The 9,902-nt window shown below is 39.4% G+C and overlaps 1 protein-coding gene across 1 annotated transcript in view; it reads right to left on the bottom strand.

Moving 5' to 3' along the window:
• Nucleotides 1-413: 413 nt before the first annotated feature.
• Nucleotides 414-9,902, bottom strand: part of LOC149459117 (uncharacterized) — a 128,362-nt gene continuing 118,873 nt past the window's right edge. Inside the window, exon 3 of the mRNA XM_089681620.1 lies at nucleotides 414-1,929. Within this exon, the coding sequence (XP_089537746.1) occupies nucleotides 1,219-1,929 (711 nt within the window). The 3' untranslated portion in view covers nucleotides 414-1,218. The remainder of the gene's footprint in view (nucleotides 1,930-9,902) is intronic.

The following is a 9,902-nucleotide window of genomic DNA, read 5'->3' as shown; positions in this document are numbered from 1 at the left end:
CACACTTGAGAGTTATGTAGCTTGAAACTCCAAGCTCCAAAAATGCTCAAACTTAAAAAATCAATTGTTCTCTATAGTGCCTGTTCACACCTGATCGCAAAAACAGGCACCATAAAGAACAATTGATTTATTTAAGTTTGAGTGTTTTTGGAGCTTCGCGATTCAAGCTACAAAACGCTCCAGTGTGAATGCAGCCTAAGAAGAAAACTAATGCAGCCTTCACATCTAAGAATAGGTAAGCTGCAATATAATAGATGGTTGCGTTTGTGTTTGATATCACTCTAAGGTCCCAGTGGGCTGAAGTGTGTTATAGACCCAGTGCTTACAATGTCTGTATGCTTACTTACATTTACTATAGTGCAGACCATATCTGTTGTCAAGGTGTAAAGTAAATAAAGAAATAAATGAGGAAGTGATTTGAAATAAATGTTTAACCCAACGATTGCCACAGGAACACATATAACTGATACAATGCATTCAAATATTTAGTATGCCTTTTTGACAGAAACAAAAAACATTTACTATTAAAATAAAAAATACATAAAATGACAGTCTGTAGATAAACGAGTATAACACCATCACCTGAAAACTGACAGCAGTTACTGTATGTAAATGTAAATCATGTAAAGTTAAAGCAGCTGGGAAGTAATCTATCAAACACTTACAATTCATTACACCATTATGTGATTAGCGTATTCAATATTTTCTGTGTCAAAAGCTTTATGTTAAGGCTAGGAGCACATTGGCAATATTTAGTAGTTCAAACATGTTAATAAAATTGCTAATAGTAGTAGTGTTGATTGACCACTACACATGTAGAACAAATGGCTATGGATTGAGGAACACAAGTAGCATGCAGAAGTGACTGAATGATTGACAATGTTCCAAATGTGTGGGATTAATCACTACTACAAGCTATTACCTGCTACTTGTATACCTCACTCCATAGAGAGGTTTTTGTAACAAATGTGTAATGACTGATTAGTCACTGACGGTTTTAGTAGCGCTTCCAGCCTAATCTACTGATTTCCCTAATAATTATTATATTAAAGTCAATATTTATGCAGCAAACATGTGGCCTAATATCCATTGAGCATTGGGGAAGCAGACGTAGTCCCCCTCTGTGATGTTCCAAGCCTGCATGTCCATATTATGAGTGGGTTTTGAGAAGATGTGGCACAGATAACAAAGCATCAGACACAAGCCTAATGAAAGCAGTTATGTGATGACAGTTTGTGTGACCAGGCCGGATTTCTCTTCATGTACCTTTGTCATCTCTTCCTTAATAGATTGTAGCTCACTGTTGAAATGTATAAGTTGTTGAGCCAGGTCCCTCATCTCAGCAGCTTCCTTTGTTTTACAACCCTTTTTTAGATCTTGTGCTCCCTTTACAATAAAAACTGCATCAATAATTAAAAACAATCCAGCAAGAACCCCAGAAACAGCCGTAATCACACGGGTCCCTTGGGCTGCTGCTTCAGCACCTCGAGCTGCAGCTGCAAATATTCTGCTCAGCCTGCCTGCCTGAACTCCAATATTTGTGACTATAAGCCCAATCATGGTAGCATTAATTTGTAAGCGCTTAATATGTTTCTGAATTTCTTTTACAATTTCTTCTGCTCTTTTGACTTTATTTCTGATGTTCACAGTGTCTGCTATAGAGGCCGCAGCACCAGTGAGTCCTCCTGCTGTACCCACACCAATGCCAACTGCAGTAACAATCAAAGAAGCACCAAGTGTAAAAGGTGTCAGGATCAAGCCTACAACAGTGGTGATCCCTCCAGCTATGCCCACCGAACTTCCAAAGACACTAGTAATGGTAGCTTTTCTATGAAATTTATCTATGCAGTCTGCAATGTCAAGCAATTCCGTAATACACTTGCTAAGTTGCTCTTCCAGTATATTACTGGTTTCTTCGAGTTGTCCAATCTGCAAAAAAGAATTAAAAAAAGAAAGTATGTATGAAATACATGCCAAGAGACAAACATCATCTTTGTAGTAATCTATTTATTAGGATATGTAGAGTATATGTACATTGATCACTGCTGTCATCATTCTCTAGTTTCATTATTGTTTTAACTTTTAAAACTGACGTTTTGTAATTTTTTTTGGAGGGGAGGGGGGGAGATACAACAGTTATGTGTTATGATGTGTATCCCATATCGTGCAGGAGGATGCGTCTTGTGACCATAATCTCTTTATGTCGCCTTTATACCCATCGGATATTCCTGAACAGTTACTTTCTAGTGCTGTATGTATTAAAACAGGAGTGTTTTATGAAATCAGGGAGCCTGTGTGCAAGATCATACATTGGGCACCCTGTCCTTCAACCACTTGCCCTCCTGAGGATTTACCCCCCTTCCTGACCAGGCCATTTTTTGCATTACGGCGCTGCATTACTTTAACTGATTGCGCAGTCCTGCAACGCTTCACCCAAATGAAATATATGTCCTTTTTTTCCCCCATAAATTGAACTTTCTTTTGGTGGTATTTGATCGCTTGTGTGGTTTTTATTTTTTTGCGCAGTAAAAAAATGACTGACAATTTTGAGAAAAAAACTTTTTTATTTTGCTATTAACCACTTGCCCTCCAGAGGATTTACCCCTCTTAATGACCAGACCTCTTTTTGCTACTCGGCGCTGCACTAATTCAACTGATAATTGCGTGGTCATGCAATGCTGTACCCAAAAAAAATTTACGTCCCTTTTTTCACACAAATAGAGCTTTCTTTTGGTGGTATTTGATCACCTGTGTGCTTATTATTTTTCATGCTATAAACAAAAAAAAGATCAAAAATTTGGAAGAAAAACAATAATTTTTACTTTCGGCTATAAAAAATATATAGTAAACTCAAAGTTATAAATTTAGATCAAAATGTATTCTGCTACATGTTTTTGGTTAAAAAATCCAAATAAGTGTATATTGATTGCTTTGTGTAAACGTTATAGCGTCTACAAACTATGGTATAGATACTGCAATTTACGCCATTATTTTTGCTATACAGCACTGCTGCTCTAGTTTAACAAACAATTGCGTGTTCATGCAATACGGTACATAAGTGAAATTTATGTCCTTTTTTCACACAAATAGAGCTTTCTTTTGGTGGTATTTGATCACCTGTACACTTTTTATTTTTGGCGCTATAAACAAAAAAAGTTTTGAGAATTTTTTTTTTTTTAAAAAAAACATTTTCTCATTTCTGTCATAACAAATATCCAAAAAAACCCCTAAAATTTCATCATAAATTTAGACCAAAATGTATTATGCTACATGTTTTTGGTAAAAAAAATCCCAATAAGTGTATATTGATTGCTTTGTGTGAAAGTTATAACATCTACAAACTATGGTATAGATAATAGAATTTACACAGCTTTTACTTTTCTGACTGCCCATTACATTTCTTTAGATGCTAAAATACCAGGACAGTACAAACACCCCCAAATGACCCCTTTTTGGAAAGTAGACACCCTAAGCTATCTGCTGAGAGGCATATTGAGTCCATGGAAGATTTTTTTTTTCCACAAGTTTCTGGAAAATGACAAACTTCTTTTTTTTTTATTGTTTACACAAAGTTGTCATTTAAATGATATATTTCTTGCACAAGCCATGGGTATATGTTGAATTATACCCCAACATATATTATGCTACTTCTACCAAGTATGGGGATACTACATGTATGAGACTGTTTGAGAGCCTAGCCACATACAGGAGCCTGAAATCCATTGATCACTTTGAAAGCCTGAAGGTGCGTAACTTCCTCATTTCACTTCCTCACTACCTATCACAGTTTCGGAGGCCCTGAAATGCCAGGGTAGCAGTAAACCCCCCCCCCCCCCAAAATGACCCCTTTCTGGAAAATAGACACCCCAGGAAATTAAAAAAAAGAGGCATGGTGAGTATTTTGCAGATCTCATTTTTTCTCACAAGGTTTTGAAATAAAAAAAATAAAATACTTTTTTGTTTTTTTTCTTCATTTTCCAAAAACTTGTGGCAACAAACGGGATCTGCAAAATACTCACCATGCTTCTTATCAAATTCCTTGGGGTATCTACTTTCCAAAAAGTGGTCATTTGGGGGGGTTAGGTGCTATCCTGGCATTTCAGGGCCTCCGAAACTGTGATAGGTAGTCAGGAAGTGAAATGAGGAAATAAAGCCCTTTAACAGCATGAAGGTGCTTATTGGATTTTGGGGTCCTGTACGTGGCTAGATTGCCAAAACGTCTCTCACATGTGGTACCCCCATACTCGGGAGAAGTAGCCGAATGTATTTTGGGGAGTAATTCCACATATACCCATGGCATGTGTGAGCAATAAATCATTTATGTGACAATTTTGTGTAAAATAAATTTATAAATAAATAAATTTTTTTTGTCATTTTCCAAAAAGTTGTGGCAAAAAAAATAAATTCTTCTATTGATTCAACATGCCTCTCAGCAAATAGTTTGGCGGGTGGGGGCATTTTATGCCCAGCATTAGAGGTTTATGCCACACATAACTCACTCTTCGAACAACCTGAAGACCAAGCCATTTCTGACACTTTTTGTTCACATGAAAAAAAAAAATCAATATTTTTTTGCTAGGAAATTAATTTAAACCCCCAAACATTATATATGGTTTTTAAAGCAAACACCCTAGTGAATAAAATGGTGGGTGCTGCAATTTTTTATGTCACATAGTACTCGCGCAGCAATTTTTATCAAACGCAATTTAAAAAAAAAATACACTTTTTTTACTTTTAATGCACAAAGACACAATATATTGGCCAATTGTTTGGTAAAATATAAAAGAGGATGATATGCTGAGTAAATACATACCAAACATGACATGCTTTAAAATTGCACACGCAATGGCGACAAACTACATACATTTTTAATATCCATAGGCAACGTTTTAAAAGCCTTTACAAGCAACCATTTTAGATTTACAGAATTACTGCCCTTGATCTGACGTTTATGGCAATACCTCACATGCATGGTGCAACCGCTGTTTACATACCAGCACAGGGTCAATGCTTGTGCACAAAGGTGTGCACGTGCGGGGGACGAGGGTGATTTTGTTTTTATTATTATTTTTACACTGTCCCTTTCAGTTATTTATTTTTTTATCACTTTTAATGCTATCACAAGGAATGCAAATTTCCCCTATAACTTTAATGGGCATTGTCATATATTCTTACATTATCTAATCAAACCAAGATCAGTGTGATCTGATGCTTTCCCAATTTACAAATGGCACTGCTTATATTATGCGAAACTGAAGTGATGAAATGCTCGAAGCTTCCAATTTCTTAGGCTATAGAGATGATTGGCACTATTCTGGTCTCCAATCAGCTCTATGGTCAGCTGGCAGAAACACCGGCTGCATTCTCAGGTTCCCCCGATGGCACGGGACTGCCCGAGAAGGCCGTGGAAAGCAGCAGGGGGAGGGGGGGCATCATCTCCTGCTGATAGTAAAAGCAATCCTGCAGCTAATTAGCCACTAGGATTGCTTTTACATAAAAGCCGATCGCAGGCTGAAAACAATGATACCAGGATCATGCCTGCAGCTGTAAGCATCATCCTGGTATAACCATTTAAAGACAGTGGACAAAATACAATTCCTCCTGCTCTCCAGGACCCAGGCGAGTAGGTGAAATCAAACCCAAACAAAATGACCACCAGACCATGAAAGGTCGTGCAGCTCCAAAACAAGGCTGGGGAAGCCCCACCAATACTGCAAAGTGAAAAAAACAAGAAGCGCACCAACCTTGCGCATTACCTCAGTAACCAAAATTTATTAATAAAGGAATGGTACTCACAAACAGCGAATAAAAACAGGCATGTAAGTCCTCCAAGGGACTTCAGAGACAAGAGGCCAGCGCGAATCCCATCATGGGGTAAACACTCAGTACAGCTGACGTGTTTCGAAGGTCGTAGCTCTGAGGAAGAAGGTACGACCTTCGAAACGCGTCAGCTGTACTGAGTGTCTACCCCCCATGATGGGATTCGCGCTGGCCTCTTGTCTCTGAAGTCCCTTGGAGGACTTACATGCCTGTTTTTTTCGCTGTTTGTGAGTACCATTCCTTTACTAATACATTTTGGTTACTGAGGTAATGCGCAAGGTTGGTGCGCTTATTGTTTTTTTCACTTTGCATAACCATTTAAAGTCCAGTGATGTACCAGTACGTCGCTTGTCCTTGTTAGGAATATACAGTTGTGTTCAAAATTTTAGCAGTGTGTTGAAAAAAAGTGAATAAAGCTCAAAATCCTTCTAATAGCTTTTATTTCCATACACACAAATGCATTGGGAACACTACACATTCTATTCCAAATCAAAACATGAAGAAAAATATATCAAGTTTGTGTTGTTCCTCTAAAAACAATTGAAGAAAAGTGAATATTAGACTGTTCAAAAAAATAGTCTTTGTATTCTTCTTTACAAACTCAAACATTTACTATATAAACTGAAAAATGTTTGAAGATTTTGCTTTCCTTTGAATCAATTAATATTTAGTTGTATAATCACTGTTTCTGAGAACTGCTGTACATCTGTGTTGCATGGAGTCAACCAACTTCTGGCACCTGTGAACAGGTATTCCAGCCCAGGATGATTGGACTACATTCCACAGTTCTCTATTTCTTGGTTTTGCCTCAGAAACTGCATTTTTGATGTCACCCCACAAGTTTTCTATTGGATTAAGATTCGGGGATTGGGCTGGCCACTCCATAACGTCAATCTTGTTGGTCTTGTTGGGGTCATTGTCTTGTTGGAACACCCATTTCGAGGGCATTTCCTCTTCAGCATAAGGCAGCATGACCTCTTCAAGTATTCTGATGTATTCAAACTGATCCATGATCCCTGGTATGCGATGAATAGGCCCAACACCGTAGTATGAGAAACATCCCCATATCATGATGCTTGTGCAACCATGCTTCACTGTCTTCACAGTGTACTGTGGCTTGAATTCAGTGTTTGGGGGTCGTCTGACAAACTGTCTCCGGCCACTAGACCCAAAAAGAACAATCTTACTTTCATCAGTCCACAAAATGTTGCGCCATTTCTCTTTAGGCCAGTCAATGTGCTCTTTGGCAAATTGTAACCTCTTCAGCACGTCTTTTTTTCAACAGTGGGACTTTGCGGGGGCTTCTTGCAGATAGCTTGGCTTCACATAGGCGTCTTCTAATTGTAACAGTACTCACAGGTAACTTTAGACCTTCTTTGATCTTCCTGGAGCTGATTGTTGGCTGAGTCCTTGCCATTTTGGTTATTCTTCTATCCATTCGAATGGTAGTTTTTCGCTTTCTTCCACGTCTTTCAGGTGTTGGTTGCCATTTTAAAGCATTTGCAATCATTTTAGCTGAGCAGCCTTTCATTTTATGCACTTCTTTATATGTTTTCCCCTCTCCAATCAACTTTTTAATCAAGGTACTCTGAAATTCTGAGGAAAATGGGTCGTTCCAGACATTGTTCAGAAGACCAGAGAGAAATGCACTGTAACCAGCATGTACAACATTTGCTGCCTTCCTTCCTTAAAAAAGGACCTGTTTTTCAAAGAATGAATGACCTCACTAATAGAACCCCACACTGCTATTATTTTGAACATGCCCCTTTCAATTAGTGATTCAATTACACAGAATCAGCAGCATGCATGTCATGACTGTTGGGTCTGTTGGATTTCTATTACTCTACTACACGTGCTAGTAAATTATTTGCCATGTAGAAATATAATTTCTACCAAAAACAGTGATTGATCAGGTTAGTGATGTCTGACTGCTATTATTTTGAACACAACTGTATATGCTATGTTCTTTTTTTGTATGCAGCCTGTGGGCTGAATGAAAAAAAAGAGAAGAAATCTCTGCCAGAAAAAGTGTGTGGTATTTCCACCATTAGAATATACTGCCCTGCATCCACCCACTTCTAATGAAGGGCACACATTAGGTCACACGGTGCCACATGCGCCAGTTCCAAGATTATACAAATGTCCAAATAGTGGCACGCTTGAATAAAAATTGTCCACGTATAAGTGGTACCCCATATGGAAAAAGGATGACACCAAGTCCCAAACTATCTTGCCACTGCTCCCCATGTAGTCTGGGCATCTAGGGTGCTCCACATGACTATCTTTTCCTTTGTAAATCTGAAACTTATATGTATAACCTGTTGCCCTCTCACAGGTCTTATACATCTTGACCCCATATCTGGCACTCTTACTGGGGAGAAATTGTTTGAATGCAAGGCGGCCAGAAAAATTAATAAAGGACTCATCAACGCAGATTTCTTTTGCTGTGGAGTATAGACATCTACAAATTTTTGGTTAAGGTGATTTACAAGGGGTTTAATTTTGTGGAGGCGGTCAAATTCAGGGTCACCCCGAGGAAGACAGTGTATTGTTGTTGAAATGCATAAAACTCATTCTACTCTCATATCTATGCCTGGCCATGGCAGCAGAGAACACAGGCATATGATGAATCGGGTCTGTGGACCAATACAACCGCAATTCTTTTAGTAATGCTTATGTTGAGGGTAAGGTCCAAAAAATGTTTACATTTGAAAACCGTAATGAGTTTCCATGTGAATGATCCGGCAAGGTTTGAATTTGGGTTGGCGGCGATAAATTGTTGTGCATATAAATTGTTTTGATCCACAATCAATGCATACAGATCTTCCGTGAAAAACAGCTCCAAAAACTCAAGGGAGTAGTTAAATTTGCTGTTTCCACCTCAATTCCGGGTTGGGCAGTGAATGGGGGAAGAACGAGTGCTGCAGAATTTGTGGGCTGCCAATCTGGATTTGCAAACACATCCAGAAGGATACTAGGGGCTCTACGCGCCTGTGTGCAAATTCTTGTTGGTTGCGGGACAATACTTGTGCTCGCCACTGCACCAGCTTGTACTGCACTTATGGGGCTTTCCACGTCACCAAGTGATACTGCAGTGCTGGTATGTGAAAGACCAGGATGGACTAGGCCGCTGGTGCTCGCCAGTTCACCAAAAGGTAGAGCGGCACTAGTACTGGCACTCTGCTGAATATGAGAGTCATCAAAATTTACCGGCAAGTGCTAACAGAGATCAGGCCTGATTCTACGAACACTGAGGTTTTGTATGCAATGTATCAAGTGACAGTGACCTACTGACACTGCACTTGCTGGGGGAAAAGGGGGGGGGGGTAAGCATAGGGACTAAACGCAGGTGCCAGGGCTGATCCCGCTAACGCTGCGTTTCTGAGGACACTATACTAATGTGAACGCTGGTATAGTGCTGTTCTGATCAAAGATATTGATCCGTTCAGACACTATACTAGCGATGGAGGTTTGTGTATGAGCATGTTCCTGGCAATCAAGGGGTTAAATGTGATTATTAGTGTACTGATGAGCAATCTGACACTATCTGGGAGGGGCGTGAAAACCATGGGAGTGCAAATCATGTATGTATGTATATATATATATATATATATATATATATATATATATATGATTTTGCACACCTGTGCCGCCCTGTAGCAGTATTTCTGCTATAGGACAGTCAGGAAGCGGTTACAGAAGCGGTTTGTGTTGTAGTGATGCGTTACTTTAAATGACAATTGCACAATCATGCAACGCTGCACCAAAATGACATTTTGGGGGGGACTTGACTTGGGGTCACTGACATCCCCAGTGACACCAATACAGTGATCAGTGCAAAACAAGCAATAACACTGTACTAATGGCACTGGGCAGGAAGGGGTTAACACGGGGGCGATCAAAGGGTTAACTGTGTGCATGCAGGGAGTGTTTTACTAGGGGGCCGTGTCAGTGTGCTTCACTGTAAGCACACTGCTTTGGATGGCAGTGCTGTGCACAGCCATCCAAAGCAGTGTGCCCGAGCTAACAGGGAGGAGCACTGTTAGTAAACAAAACAGTCCTCTTCCCCATCGGAGATGCTC

The sequence above is a fragment of the Staurois parvus genome, unplaced genomic scaffold (assembly GCF_062004578.1).
Source record: "Staurois parvus isolate SC_StPar_1 unplaced genomic scaffold, SC_StPar_1.0 ptg000273l, whole genome shotgun sequence".
NCBI lineage: Eukaryota > Metazoa > Chordata > Amphibia > Anura > Ranidae > Staurois > Staurois parvus.
This window is presented reverse-complemented; position numbering and strand designations above follow the sequence as displayed.